The following is a 16,081-nucleotide window of genomic DNA, read 5'->3' on the forward strand; positions in this document are numbered from 1 at the left end:
GGTAGATCATCTTGCTCCCCTCTCTCAATACTATGTTCAGGATCTGGTATCCACCCATGCCCACTTCCTCTCAGATCTTAGGTGGTCCAGCTGCTCCTTCAGGAGTGCGGCTCCCCTGAGATCCCAATTTGGGGATCCCCTGTGCACCGTTTACCCAGATCTTCAGGAGCGAACAACAGGTGAAGTAACAGATCCCATCCTCGTCGCCAAATGTGGTGGATATTTTAACAATTATAAAATGAGGAGAGACAAACTTATCACACAAGTCAGAGTTATACTTAAATTAAATCTTTATTCAACATTGCTGGTCGCAATATCAACACAACCAAGTGGATAGAGTGAGACCCCAACGAACAGGAAATGCTGACGTCTTATATAGTGGACCTAAAAATGCTTAGTCATGGCTGGTTCCACCCCTCCCCGGCAGATCAGGAGCTACCTTGTTTTCCTCTTGTGGCTATGTGTATCGGGTCATAGCGCAGAAAGAAGTGATAATGTTAGTTCCGTTATTACTCACATCTCCACACAGCTGTGCCCTTAGAAGATAATAAAAGACAGGATGAACTGAAAAACTGTGGTCACTCTGAGGCTCTTTGTCTTACGCCGTGTGACCAGGTTACTCAGAAGCAACGAGAAATTGAAACAATACAGGTCTATCTGTTCCTCAAGTTCATCTCTATCCCATGACCTTGACTACATGTCCAGACCAGCTGCAGGGAACACAGTAGCACAGCAAGTGCACTAAATAAATGTCTCTACTATTGTTAAGCATATTAATTGTTAACTATTCATATTAAACACATCAGGTAAATATGAGATCTTTCTCTCACAACACTCTTGGCATTCTCTCAACCAGCTTCATGAGGTAGTCACCTGGAATGCATTTCAATTAACAGGTGTGCCTTCTTAAAAGTTAATTTGTGGAATTTATTTCCTTCTTAATGCGTTTGAGACAATCAGTTGTGTTGTGATAGCCCTATTTGGTAAAAGACCAAGTCCATATTATGGCAAGAACAGCTCAAATAAGCAAAGATAAATGACAGTCCATCATTACTTTAAGACATGAAGGTCAGTCAATACGGAACATTTCAAGAACTTTGAAAGTTTCTTCAAGTGCAGTCTCAAAAACCATCAAGCGCTATGATGAAACTGGATCTCATGAGGACCGCCACAGGAATGGAAGACCCATAGTTACCTCTGCTGCAGAGGATAAGTTCATTAGAGTTACCAGCCTCAGAAATTGCAGCCCAAATAAATACTTCACAGAGTTCAAGTATCAGACACACCTCAACATCAACTGTTCAGAGGAGACTGTGTGAATCAGGTCTTCATGGTCAAATTGCTGCAAAGAAACCACTACTAAAGGACACCAATAATAATAAGACTTGCTTGGGACAAAAAAACATGAGCAATGGACATTAGACCGGTGGAAATGTGTCTTTTGGTCTGGAGTCCAAATTGGAGATTTTTGGTTCCAACTTCCGTGGTTTTGTGAGACGTGGTATGGGTGAACGGATGATCTCCGCATGTGTATTTCCCACCATAAAGGTGTTATGATGTGGGGTTACTTTGCTGGTGACACTGTCTGTGATTTATATAGAATTCAAGGCACACTTAACCAGCATGGCTACAACAGCATTCTGCAGCGATACGCCATCCCATTTGGTTTGGGCTTAGTGGGACTATAATTTGTTTTTCAACAGGACAATGACCCAACACCTCCAGGCGGTGTAAGGGCTATTTTACCGAAGAAGGAGAGTGATGGAGTGCTGCATCAGATGACCTGGCCTCCACAATCCCCCGACCTCAACCCAATTGGGATGGTTTGTGATGAGTCGGACCGCAGAGTGAAGGTAAAGCAGGCAACAAGTGCTCAGCATATGTGGGAACTCCTTCATGACTGTTGGAAAAGCATTCCAGGTGAATCTGGTTGAGAGAATGCCAAGAGTGTGCAAAGCTGTTATCAAGGCAAAGGGTGGCTATTTGAAGAACCTCCTCGTGGAAAAAAATGGATGTGTTGTCTTAGGTAAACAAAGTCGGGCTGCTGGGCAGGTCTGTCTCACTGTCTATGCTATTGGATAGAGAGCAATCACCACAGCTCTTCACCCAATGTTCAGTGGCAATTTTAGCATGTCAATCTTGGTGGGGCAAACAACCCATTTTATTAAATGAATGCCAGCGAAGCCACTACACAACTCTAAACAATACATTTACATTTTAGTCATTTAGCAGACGCTCTTATCCAGAGCGCATAAAGAGTTAGTGAGTGCATACATTTTCATACTGGCCCCCCGTGGGAAACGAACCCACAACCCTGGCGTTGCAAGCGCCATGCTCTACCAACTGAGCTACACTGGGCCCATTAAATGCACTATAACGGAGACAAGCGGTGCCCACAAACTTTTAGGGTCTACATAAAGCTGTCCCGACAGTGGAGCTTATGGCTGACTTGCTTAAATAAATATGGTTTCTACTGACTCCTTGTGGATTTGTGTAACTAGATAAGAACCGCATTGTCCTTCAATAATAATGAATGTCGACATGAGTTATGACTTTTGAACCATACACAACCATTATTACATTTATGTTCAGTAAATTCATAATGTTTGTTCTTATATAATTAACACTTAGCTCTAAGTATAAGCAAGTGCAAGCAAATGAGCTGCCATGAGGTTGGCCTATTTGTTCAGCAATTTCGAAATGTACAGCGACAGAAATTCAGATAAATTCTGCAAGATGTTGAGGGCTTAACTTTACTCTTCTTTAAGTCACCACAGAGAGAGAAAGAGAGAGAGAGAGAGTGACCCAGACTCTGCGGTTAGCCTACCATTTGAAGTATTTTATTAGGCCTACAGTGGGGGGAAAAAAGTATTTAGGCAGCCACCAATTGTGCAAGTTCTCCCACTTAAAAAGATGAGAGAGGCCTGTTATTTTAATCATAGGTACACGTCAACTATGACAGACAAACTTATATATTTTTTTACAGAAAATCACATAGTAGGATTTTTAATGAATTTATTTGCAAATTATGGTGGAAAATACGTATTTGGTCACCTACAAACAAGCAGGATTTCTGGCTCTCAGAGACCTGTAACTTCTTATTTAAGAGGCTCCTCTGTCCTCCACTCGTTACCTGTATTAATGGCACCTGTTTGAACTTGTTATCAGTATAAAAGACACCTGTCCACAACCTCAAACAGTCACACTCCAAACTCCACTATGGCCAAGACCAAAGAGCTGTCAAAGGACACCAGAAACCTGCACCAGGCTGGGAAGACTGAATCTGCAATAGGTAAGCAGCTTGGTTTGAAGAAATCAACTGTGGGAGCAATTATTAGGAAATGGAAGACATACAAGACCACTGACAATCTCCCTCGATCTGGGGCTCCACGCAAGATCTCACCCCGTGGGGTCAAAATGATCACAAGAACGGTGAGCAAAAATCCCAGAACCACATGGGGGGACCTAGTGAATGACCTGCAGAGAGCTGGGACCAAAGTAACAAAGCCTACCATCAGTAACACATTACGCCGCCAGGGACTCAAATCCTGCAGTGCCAGACGTGTCCCCCTGCTTAAGCCAGTACATGTCCAGGCCCGTCTGAAGTTTGCTAGAGTGCATTTGGATGATCCAGAAGAGGATTGGGAGAATGTCATATGGTCAGATGAAACTAAAATATAACTTTTTGGTAAAAACTCAACTCGTCGTGTTTGGAGGACAAAGAATGCTGAGTTGCATCCAAAGAACACCATACCTACTGTGAAGCATGGGGGTGGAAACATCATGCTTTGGGGCTGTTTTTCTGCAAAGGGACCAGGACGACTGATCCGTGTAAAGGAAAGAATGAATGGGGCCATGTATCGTGAGATTTTGAGTGAAAACCTCCTTCCATCAGCAAGGGCATTGAAGATGAAACGTGGCTGGGTCTTTCAGCATGACAATGATCCCAAACACACCGCCCGGGCAACGAAGGAGTGGCTTCGTAAGAAGCATTTTAAGGTCCTGGAGTGGCCTAGCCAGTCTCCAGATCTCAACTCCATAGAAAATCTTTGGAGGGAGTTGAAAGTCTGTGATGCCCAGCGACAGCCCCAAAACATCACTGCTCTAGAGGAGATCTGCATGGAGGAATGGGCCAAAATACCAGCAACAGTGTGTGAAAACCTTGTTAAGACTTACAGAAAACGTTTGACCTGTGTCATTGCCAACAAAGGGTATATAACAAAGTATTGAGAAACTTTTGTTATTGACCAAATACTTATTTTCCACCATAATTTGCAAATACATTCATTAAAAATCTTACAATGTGATTTTCTGGATTTTTTTTCTTCTCATTTTGTCTGTCATAGTTGACGTGTACCTATGATGAAAATTACAGGCCTCTCTCATCTTTTTAAGTGGGAGAACTTGCACAATTGGTGGCTGACTAAATACTTTTTTCCCCCACTGTAGAGACAGGTGTGTGCCATACCAAATCTTGTCCAATCAATTGAATTTACCACAGGTGGACTCCAATCAAGTTGTAGAAACATCTCAAGGATAATCAATGGAAACAGGATGCACCTGAGCTCAATTTAGCATAGCAAAGGGTCTGAACGCTTATAAGGTATTTCTGTTATTTATTTTTAATACATTTGCAAACATTTCTAAAAACCTGTTTTTGCTTCGTCATTATGGGGTATTGTGTGGAGATTGATGAGGGAAAAAATAATTGTATCAATTTTAGAATAAGGCTATAATGTTTTTACACATTGTAGTTAATTTTGACAGAAGAATAACTGTTTCTGACTCATATTGATTCCACATAGGCCGTTTTCAAAGGGATTAGTTGCTTTTTAAAGGCAGTCGCTCTTTAAGCTTGCACCATCTCTGTCTCTATCTGTCTCCTACTCTTTGTCTGTCTCTGCCCCCTTCCTCAGCAGAAACCAGTTGAGCTGTCACTTAATGTTTCCCCTCCTCCCCCTGCACGAACTTCTGTCTCATTCTCTCACCTTCTCCCCTATCCTTATTCCACTGACTATGCATGTTCCAAAAACAGATCTCATTTTCATCCATGGTACACCCCCTCCCTTCAACTCCGTACTCCCCCCCACCCCACACACCCCTTCCACCCTACTACCCCCTCCTCCACCTAGCCAAGCCTTGTCCACAGTTCCTGTCCAAGTCTACCAGCTCACCTCCCCTATTACTCCACCTCTAGCCCCACCTTAACCATCCCATATCTCTCATGCTGGAATTTAGAGGCGTGTACCTGTGGGGTCCCCACCAATAGTGTGGCCCGTGTTGATATAAAACCCTGCAGCAGTGTTTGCTCATTCACCTTTCTGTCAGTCCAGCACTCCTGCTTGTGGAGGGGTCGAAAAAACCAAGGGACCAATACAAGTCCTAGCACCACACTTAAAAAAAAGGAGCAACGCAACAAAAATCTAAAGAGTACGGATAGACACGGCTAGTGGCAAGGATGGAGAACGCGCACACGAAGACGCCGGCAGAATGCCTGGCCTTCTTCGGGGTGAACATGGAAACCGGTCTTACCCCAGACCAAGTCAAGAAGAACCTTGCCAAGTATGGCCCCAATGGTGAGACCCACGGAGGGATGTAGGGGTGCATGAATGAAGGGGAACATAGAAAATAAATGGCAACTGACGGTAGAATAGACAAAGTACAGGAGGTGTGCACTGTGCCGAGAGATTAGAGACCACTGTGGTAGATATTTACAAGTAGTAGATGGGTGATGTTTGCATTTATTGTCATGAATCTTGCCCTGGCAGCTCTACAGAGTGGTCACTCGCTGGCACAGCCACAGACATAAAATCTGATTTTAAACCTAAACCTAACCTTAACCCTAACCTTAACCACACTGCTAACTGTAACCTTAAATTAAAATCAAAAGTATTTATTTTATGATATAGCCAATTCTGACTTTGCAACTGGCCGGAAATCGCTCAGTTCTGCCTCCAAGACAAGATTCATGACAATAAATGTCAACCTGCGTAATGTTTAGTATGTGAAAAAACGATAATATCTCTTAACGATATCACAAGTCATGCTAACTTTGAAGTTGACAAGTTGTCAACAACAAGACTGATTTTTTTGTTAGGGACACTTGCAGCACGCAGTAATGTTCTGTGTTCGATTCTTTTTTAGAAATGGGTTAGGTTAGTTGCAACAGGTGGTAGACAAGGACATACAGAGACTTGGAGAAGCAGATACTTTTTGGGGCTTTGAAGAGCTAATTAAAGAGGAAAGGAAGAGTGGAGAGCGAGACAGGTGACGGCTCAAGAGTCTTCCTGGGTAATATGCAGGGCGAGCATTAACAGAGAGGGGGGATAATTTTAGGCCCAATGCAGAGGGGGAGGTCCTTAGATGGCTAACGGGGATGAATGATCTGAAATATGATCACTGATCAATGACCATTTTAATGCAGCGTGAACTACATAGACCAAGCAAAGTTAGATGGAAGTCTGCTTCGATTGGCTTGCTGAAATGCCCACACCTTTCTGTGTTCATTTAGCATTGCACAAGCTGGCTACAATTTGCATTTATGGCCACAATTTGCTAACGATGATGCTTTTGTAGCAAAAAAATGATTTGATGAGTAAGCAAGTGTATCAATAAACGTACAGTAAAGACTACAATCAGCAACATGGCAATTGCTGTTATCAGATAATTGTCGACAATTCCATGGGCTACATTTCATTGCATTTCTGGTTTATGGCTAGTTTATGGGCACTCAGAATTCAATGTTTAATTTGTTTGTTCTTCCCGATTTTAATAATAATATGCCATTTAGCAGACGCTTTTATCCAAAGCGACTTACAGTCATGCGTGCATAAATTTTTTTGGTGTGTGTATGGGTGGTCCCGGGGATCAAACCCACTACCTTGGCGTTACAAGTGCCATGCTCTACCAGCTGAGCTACAGAGGACCACAAAGCAATAGTTGAAACACAGATACATTATTTATCGGATGTGTTGTGCACTAAGACACTTTAAAGCACAGTCTGGCTTGGTCTGATTTTTGTTATTGGTTAATCCAAAATGGTTGAAAGTCAGGATATAGAAATGTAATGTCATGACTAAAACATTTTTAGTCATGACATTACATTTCATTAGTCAGTATATCAGATTTTTGACACAGCTTTTCACTACTATTAGAACCACGATTAGGGAAAATAGAACATGCTGGAGATAAATAGCCCATATTTTTCATTGAATATATGCACAGTCCAAGTGGTTATGAACTAAGCTAAGTTTGACATATCATACAGTTATGATTAATAATAACTTTTCTATTGTGCTCATAATTATTTTCTGTTCTGCCCTCCTTCTCTTCCCTGCATCATGATTGGACAACCCCAGCGCTGCCAGCTGAGGAGGGTAAGTGTTTTTGTCACTTGAACTGTCACAAATAAGAACCACATTGTGGAAATGTACCAATCTTTTATAAATATTATTGCTACTTTTTACACGTGATTCACGACACTGGCTTCAATCCAAAATAAAATCAACCTTTATCAGGGGTTAATTGTAACATGCAAGCAACCGTTTGATTGTGGAATTCCTTGCACAGTACTGCATAATCCTCACACTCTTGTATAATCCTGGTAACTGGGCTTCCACATTTATAGACATATGACTCCAAATCAATGCAAATCAATCAATAGATAATAGGTAATTTTCCCTCACCTGTTTTGGGTTTGAAAACAAGCAAAACATTCCATACATTATCACTCTCACACATCCTTCAGCATAATAATGATTTTGCCCCCCAGACACTTAAACAAAAATAACAAATACACACAGATTCTCAGATTATTTAAAAATAATACTTGTTTCTATATTTCTCTCTCTCTCTCTCTCTCTCTCTCTCTCTCTCTCTCTCTCTCTCTCTCTCTCTCTCTCTCTCTCTCTCTCTCTCTCTCTCTCTCTCTCTCTCTCTCTCTCTCTCTCTCTCTCTCTCTCTCTCTCTCTCTCTCTCTCTCTCTCTCTGTGTGTCAGGTAAGACCACCTGGGAGCTTATTGTGGAGCAGTTTGAGGATCTGTTGGTCAGAATCCTGCTGCTGGCTGCCTGCATCTCTTTTGTGAGTAAACAAAGACTACGCTAGTATTATTTAATCCCAGGCTATTTTGGTAATGATTTGGTCACAATAATAGTAGTCGTAGTAATCGTAGTAGTAGTAGTAATAAGTCACTGGAAAAACACACAAATTACACACTCTAATATCGTATATATTTTTTTAAGTGCAGATCTTATTGGGTCTCGTTATTTAACAATAATTTAATTGATTGTCAATTCAATTGAATCTTAGTAGATTTGGCTTGCCCCAATTATTCATCCCACCTGAACAAGATTTTTGTAAACTTTGTGAAAATTGCTCCCCAATAACAAATTATTTCAAGATTTTAAGATTATTATTTATTTATTCGTTTTCATGTTTCATTCCCTTCCCAACCCAGAGTGAGAAGAAAATACTTATTTTATAATTTTTGGGGGCGGACCACCCCCCATACCCACTCATACCCCCTCTGCACTTTTTATGTTAATACCCTTTAATTAGTATGACCATTAATTGATACTAAACAGCTGTGGAATTGGCCTATATGGATAGGGCTAAATTGAAATGTTTCTTACAGAAGAAATATGGAAAACATATGCATAACCATGGTAGCAATTAAAAAGGAACACTTTGTAGACTATTGGAAAATTATTAGTCTAAAGGTCAGGACACTACAGTTCACCTGACACAAGACTGAATCCAAACATTACACTGTTGATTTTAGCTCCATTTTACATTTACTGTACTTTTTGCCGAATTTGTTGATGCAACATAAGACAAAAACATGACAAGGCTTTGAGTGAGACGTCTAACTGGTGTTTCGAAGTGGCCACACACCTCTCCAAAGTGTGCACAGTTCCTAAGTAATTTCAATGCACTTTTATGATTCAAAGAAGAATCTTCATCTATAATGCTTTTTTTTTTGCTCTCCTAGCTGTGCTGTTGAGTAACCACAGCAAGCACACTTTTCTGGAACAGCCCTGCATCCCAGCCTTTACACAATTACCTTTGTTGTTTACGCAATCCAAAAACGGTCCATTATAAATCAGAATCTGGGTCAGGTGTGCATAATTTGAAAACGTATTCTATTGCCAACATGACTAGCTAAATTATAAAATATGATCTTAAGGTGTTAGACTTTCACAAGGCAATTCAGAGAAGCAGATCTTAATTTTGGAGCTCATAGAATGGAGTCATAAGTGCATTCAGATGCGTGGTCCGTGCCATATTTTCTTCACAATACAAAAAACAAATACTCATTCTGTTAAGGACAACGCAGGGTAAAACACAATGTCATCTTGTAACTGTACATCAGACATAGTGATCACAAACATTGACCCTGTATATTACATGAGTTTTATGATATGGAAATGTGAAGTGCACATTAGGACTCATGGGTGTTTGGCTTGCTCGTATGACCTCAAAGCGGTATTTTTATTATTGTCCTCAATGTCTCCTCATAATTTACAGCATTTCCAAAACATTTGCAAAAGTTGACCAATTAGAGGGAGGGATGGGTGCAACTTCTTGTCATGCGTGGTGCTCAAGTTCAGTCAAAACCCATACAGCGCTGTGAAGCGCAGAGCCTGAGCTCTGACGTCATGTATAGCATGTTACTGTACAGCCACTGTTTTCCAATTTAGCAGCTTATCAGTGTCCAAATCTGCCATTTTGAACCCGTATAAGGGTACGAGTGTAAAGGGTTAAAGTTGTAGGACTACAACTGTAACCCAAGCCACTGGCCTGAATGATGATCCCGCATAGCACTGCCTGGTCATTGCTGTCTTGTCACTTTGTCAAACAACTTCTAGCTTCTCTTGGCTCTCTAAGTCCCCCTCCCTCTTAAAATATGTTTTTGAACGGGAGAACTTGGGGTGGGGTACATTGACAGGGGTGGAGGTGTATTAATTCCTACCCGAAGCTTTCCACCACTTTGGGCAGCTGTCACGATGGCCTTAGAAGGTGAATATTGAGGAGTGGGTGAGAGACAGTGGGTGCGGGGAGCGGGGGGGGGGGGGGGGGTCGAAGGGCTATTTATTTTAAGAAAGACTCAAGTCGGGGAAGAGAAACTGTATCCTTCGGTAAAAGGTCAGGTCTGAAGGAAGGAACGATGGGCTTCCACAGAAAGAGAAGGTTGAAGTGGATACTGTAGGAGCATGGAGTTATGGGACATGGAGATCAAGTGTACAGGGATTGTGTCATAATATTGTGAAAGACAGCACTAAACTGCATTCTGGAAACTGCAAACTGGAATGGTTGCTCAACGTTGGACCACAGCTGAACAGCATCAACACGTTTTAAGAAAACATTTTAACTCAACCTGCTGATTCGGTGTTTACCCATTAAATTATTAAGAGCATATACAGTATAGAGAACGCGACTATCTTTATTTTTACATAAGTTTATTATTCCAAAATTGCAAATACACAAATGCAAAATGTCAAATACACAAAACATACGATTTACACAATTCAAAATGTTTCTCCCACTTCATTTATAAATGAATTTTTAAAAATGTAGTTCCAGTCGGTCTATTTCTAAACCTGGCACAGTGTTGCCTCCTGTTGTTGTGTTCATGCTTTTATGGACACTAGCACTGAGTTTGTGTAAGAGTATCAGACAGTAAACAGACTAAGCTCTAAATAGAACAGTGATGGAACCATAGAGATCCTATTAAATTACTAGAGTGGCTATGCAATAAACCCTCAAAGTTCCAGAATGGGGTCAAAATGGCAGCCATGTTGGTCAGGGAGAAATCCAACCCAGTCTAATTGGAATGAATGGTAGTAGAGGCATAATCATGATTTTACTTATTTAGGAAAATAAAAATAAGGCATGTGATATATCAGAAATTGTCATATAATTCTAAATACAGTTTATACACATTTTCTGTATAAATACCCTCTAAAATATATGTAAACAGACCATAAATGTGTCCAATTTTGGGGGGGGCAAAATGCTGTGAGTGCTATTATATGATACAATATCAGTACTTGTTGCATTTACAACTTGTCTAAGTCCTATCATCAACTGATTTCAGACAGTGAATGGCAGTTTTTCCATCATAAGAAGTGAGAATGGCTTACCAAGAAAAACTTCCAAAAGGACTAATTTGAGGAAAAAAGCATTGGTGCACTCAATAAAAAAAGGCAGAAATTGATTTATTTTTGCTCACTTTAATCCATTGTACAGGATGCGAACAGGTGACTGATGTTTCGACGTCAAGGTAACATCTTCCTCAGAGTGACCTGACCATTGCTATTAGCTCCTATTTAAGCCTAGTGACCCATTGAGACACAACAATGTAAACAACTTATAATTATATTATGTTTCAAGGTAAATGGCAAATTATAGCACAAATTAATAAGATTAATTGTGTTTCTCATTAATCAATAGGCCATGTCAAAATATAAATACAGTGGGAGAAAAAAGTATTTAGTCAGCCACCAATTGTGCAAGTTCTCCCACTTAAAAAGATGAGAGAGGCCTGAAATTTCCATCATAGGTACACGTCAACTATGACAGACAAATTGAGAATTTTTTTTCCTGAAAATCACATTGTAGGATTTTTTATGAATTTATTTGCAAATGATGGTGGAAAATAAGTATTTGGTCACCTACAAACAAGCAAGATTTCTGGCTCTCACAGACCTGTAACTTCTTCTTTAAGAGGCTCCTCTGTCCTCCACTCGTTACCTGTATTAATGGCACCTGTTTGAACTTGTTATCAGTATAAAAGACACCTGTCCACAACCTCAAACAGTCACACTCCAAACTCCACTATGGCCAAGACCAAAGAGCTGTCAAAGGACACCAGAAACAAAATTGTAGACCTGCACCAGGCTGGGAAGACTGAATCTGCAATAGGTAAGCAGCTTGGTTTGAAGAAATCAACTGTGGGAGCAATTATTAGGAAATGGAAGACATACAAGACCACTGATAATCTCCCTCGATCTGGGGCTCCACGCAAGATCTCACCCCGTGGGGTCAAAATGATCACAAGAACGGTGAGCAAAAATCCCAGAACCACACGGGGGGACCTAGTGAATGACCTGCAGAGAGCTGGGACCAAAGTAACAAAGCCTACCATCAGTAACACACTACGCCGCCAGGGACTCAAATCCTGCAGTGCCAGACGTGTCCCCCTGCTTAAGCCAGTACATGTACAGGCCCGTCTGAAGTTTGCTAGAGTGCATTTGGATGATCCAGAAGAGGATTGGGAGAATGTCATATGGTCAGATGAAACCAAAATATAACTTTTTGGTAAAAACTCAACTCGTCGTGTTTGGAGGACAAAGAATGCTGAGTTGCATCCAAAAAACACCATACCTACTGTGAAGCATGGGGGTGGAAACATCATGCTTTGGGGCTGTTTTTCTGCAAAGGGACCAGGACGAAAGAGGAAAGAATGAATGGGGCCATGTATCGTGAGATTTTGAGTGAAAACCTCCTTCCATCAGCAAGGGCATTGAAGATGAAACGTGGCTGGGTCTTTCAGCATGACAATGATCCCAAACACACCGCCCGGGCAACGAAGGAGTGGCTTCGTAAGAAGCATTTCAAGGTCCTTGAGTGGCCTAGCCAGTCTCCAAATCTCAACCCCATAGAAAAGTCTGTGTTGCCCAGCGTCAACCCCAAAACATCACTGCTCTAGAGGAGATCTGCATGGAAGAATGGGCCAAAATACCAGCAACAGTGTGTGAAAACGTTGTGAAGACTTACAGAAAACGTTTGACCTGTGTCATTGCCAACAAAGGGTATATAACAAAGTATTGAGAAACTTTTGTTATTGACCAAATACTTATTTTACACCATAATTTGCAAATAAATTCATTAAAAATCCTACAATGTGATTTTCTGGATTTATTTCTCATTTTGTCTGTCATAGTTGACGTTTACCTATGATGAAAATTACAGGCCTCTCTCATATTTTTAAGTGGGAGAACTTGCACAATTGGTGGCTGACTAAATACTTTTTTCCCCACTGTAGGTGATATTTGGTTGTAAGTGAATCCGGAGACACGGAGCCCAAAAAAATCAAGGCAACAACATTATAGAAGTTTCAATGCTTGTTTAGTTTGACCGCTGTCACGATCGTCGAACAGAGAGGACCAAGGCGCAGCGTGGAATGCGAACATACTTTTATTTTTAATGATCGCACGAAACAAAACAACAAACGATACGAAACGTGAAGTCCTTGGTTACAATACAAACCATACGGAACAAGATCCCACAACACACTGTGGAAAACAGGCTGCCTAAGTATGGTTCCCCAATCAGAGACAACAAGCAACAGCTGATACACGTTGCCTCTGATTGAGAACCACACCGGCCAACATAGAAACAAATGAACTAGATAATCCCTCTAGCACACAAAACACATAGAAACAACACACCCTGGCTCAACATAACAAAGTCCCAGAGCCAGGGCGTGACAACCGCTATAAGTAGTCCTGCAGATGCATATGAGCATGTACATTACATGCTCAATTAATTAAGCTTTGGATTTTGTATTCTTTACCTGTTCTCGGGTGGTAAAAAACGAGTATTGGTCGTATTGTCACAGTGCACACACTTGCAATTGCCGTTGGGCGGGCCTGGGAGCCAAGTGTCACACATCTTGGGTAGCTGCATGCTGTGCGTAACATGCTGATCACACCATTCGAGTGAGCGAGTGTTGCAAAATAAATGTACACATACATGTTATTCAATCGTTGCACCCACACTGCTCGCTCACGTTAACGAGCGTCTGCTTAGCCAGGTGCTAAAATAGAACTTGGTTCTATTTGTGACGCTTGACGCGCTGCAAGATCCGCCTCTCCCATCTCCTCATTGGTTTTTAGGAGCATATTCCCACGTGGGTGATTGAAAGATTAACTAAGGTCCACGCTCCAGTCCAGTTGGTTGTGGTAATGCACCTTAAAGTTGGTTGCCAACTGTGGATTAATTGTCAGTGTAGAGGACCTTGTGCATTTCAGGTAAAATAAACCCAATGTTTATATCCCAGGACAAATTATCTTGCAAAAGCAAGCTAGCTTGCTAAATTGGCATAAATGTTTAATGCTTTTTGACCTGTCCCCAAATGAATATACAGTTGAAGTCGGAAGTTTACATACACCTTAGCCAAATACATTTAAACTCAGTTTTTCACAATTCCTGACATTTAATCCAAGTGAAAATTCCCTGTTTTAGGTCAGTTAGGATCCCTACTTTATTTTAAGAATGTGAAATGTCAGAATAAAAGTAGATAGAATGATTTATTTCAGCTTTTATTTATTTCATCACATTCCCAGTGGTCAGAAGTTTACATACTGTCAAGGCGTGCTGAAGGTGGGACGTCCACGGGTGGCCAGCAGGGTGTCCAGACGGATGGACATATCGACCAACTGGTCGAAGATAAGATGGGTATCCCTGCAGGCCAACTCACGTTGAACGTCCTCTCGTAGGCTACATCGAAAATGATCGATGAGAGCCCGTTCATTCCACCCTGCATCCGCCGCTAGAGTCCGGTACTCTAGAGCGAACACCTGAGCGCTCCTCCTCCCCTGTCTCAAATGGACTTGACGCTCCCCCGCCGCTTTGCCCTCAGGTGGATGGTCGAACACGGCCTTGAAGCGGCGGGAGAACTTGGCGTAGGTGATGGTGTTGGCGTCCATCTTCCTCCACTCAGCGTTAGCCCACTCCAACGCCTTGCCCGTGAGACAGGAGATGAGGGCGGAAACGCTCTCGTATCCCGAGGGCACCGGGTGTACAGTGGCCAGGTAGAGCTCCACCTGCAGGAGGAACCCCTGACACCCGGCAGCTGTTCCGTCATACGCCCTCGGGAGCGAGAGCCGAATCCCCCTGGGTTCCGAACCTGGGACTGGTGGACCGACCGATGGGATGGACAGGGTAGGTGGAGGTGTGGGTACCCTGCTGGCCTCCCATCGGTGCATGATGTTGATTACCTCCTGTAGAGCGGTCTCCAGTTGTCGGATCTGGTCCTCTTGCCCACGGAGATGCTCCTCGAGCGACACAGGCGTCACTGCCGATCCTGCTGATTCCATGGTGGTGTGTGATTCTGTCAAGGCGTGCTGAAGGTGGGTGTGGTGTAGGAATCAAGCGCAGGACGCAGAGGCTCAGTCCAAAGGCTTTAGTGCAATATATATTATATATATATACAACAGAAGCACAATAAGCCCGAAGGCAAAATACACGACGCACACAGGCGACAAAACAAATGACGCACAAACATGTGCAAACAACCCTCTCCAAAACACTGGAAGGAAAATGTAGCTCCAAACACGAAACAGAAGCGCAATCACACACAACGACAAGCACACACAACGAGAACTAAATAGGACACTAACGAGGACTAACAAGACACAGGTGTACAACATCCAGACAACACCAAACGAACATGAAACATCGATCGGTGGCAGCTAGTACTCCGGGGACGACGACCGCCGAAGCCTGCCCGAACCAGGAGGAGGAGCAGTCTCGGCCGAAACCGTGACACATACACTCAATTAGTATTTGGTAGCATTGCCTTTAAATTGTTTACCTTGGGTGAAACGTTTTGGGTAGCCTTCCACAAGCTTCCCACAATAAGTTGGGTGAATTCTGGCCCATTCCTCCTGACAGAGCTGGTGTAACTGAGTCAGGTTTGTAGGCCTCCTTGCTCGCACACGCTTTTTCAGTTCTACCCACACATTTTCTATAGGATTGAGGTCAGGGCTTTACTTTGTTGTACTTAAGCCATTTTGCCACAATTTTGGAAGTATGCTTGGGGTCATTGTACATTTGGAAGACCCATTTGCGACCAAGCTTTAACTTCCTGACTGATGTCTTGAGATGTTGCTTCAATTTATCCACATCATTTTCCTTCCTCATGATGCCATCTATTTTGTGAAGTGCACCAGTCCCTCCTGCAGCAATGCACCCCCACAGCATGATGCTGCCACCCCGTGCTTCGAGGTTGGAATGGTTTTCTTCAGCTTGCAAGATCCCCCTTTTTCCTCCAAACATAACGATGGTCATTATGGC

At 42.3% G+C, this 16,081-nt stretch overlaps 1 protein-coding gene across 1 annotated transcript in view; it reads left to right on the top strand.

Annotated features, from left to right (window-relative positions):
* Window positions 1–5,458: 5,458 nt before the first annotated feature.
* The window catches only part of LOC311100988 (sarcoplasmic/endoplasmic reticulum calcium ATPase 1), a gene marked incomplete at its 5' end in the record, with an annotated part of 47,490 nt that continues 36,867 nt past the window's right edge, over window positions 5,459–16,081 (top strand). The window contains 3 exons of the mRNA XM_084141995.1: window positions 5,459–5,576; window positions 7,359–7,376; window positions 7,998–8,080. Coding sequence (XP_083998121.1) covers window positions 5,459–5,576; window positions 7,359–7,376; window positions 7,998–8,080 — 219 coding nt within the window. The remainder of the gene's footprint in view (window positions 5,577–7,358; window positions 7,377–7,997; window positions 8,081–16,081) is intronic.

Source organism: Coregonus lavaretus (genome assembly GCF_964263955.1).
Source record: "Coregonus lavaretus genome assembly, chromosome: 25".
In the NCBI taxonomy this organism is placed as follows: Eukaryota; Metazoa; Chordata; class Actinopteri; order Salmoniformes; family Salmonidae; genus Coregonus; species Coregonus lavaretus.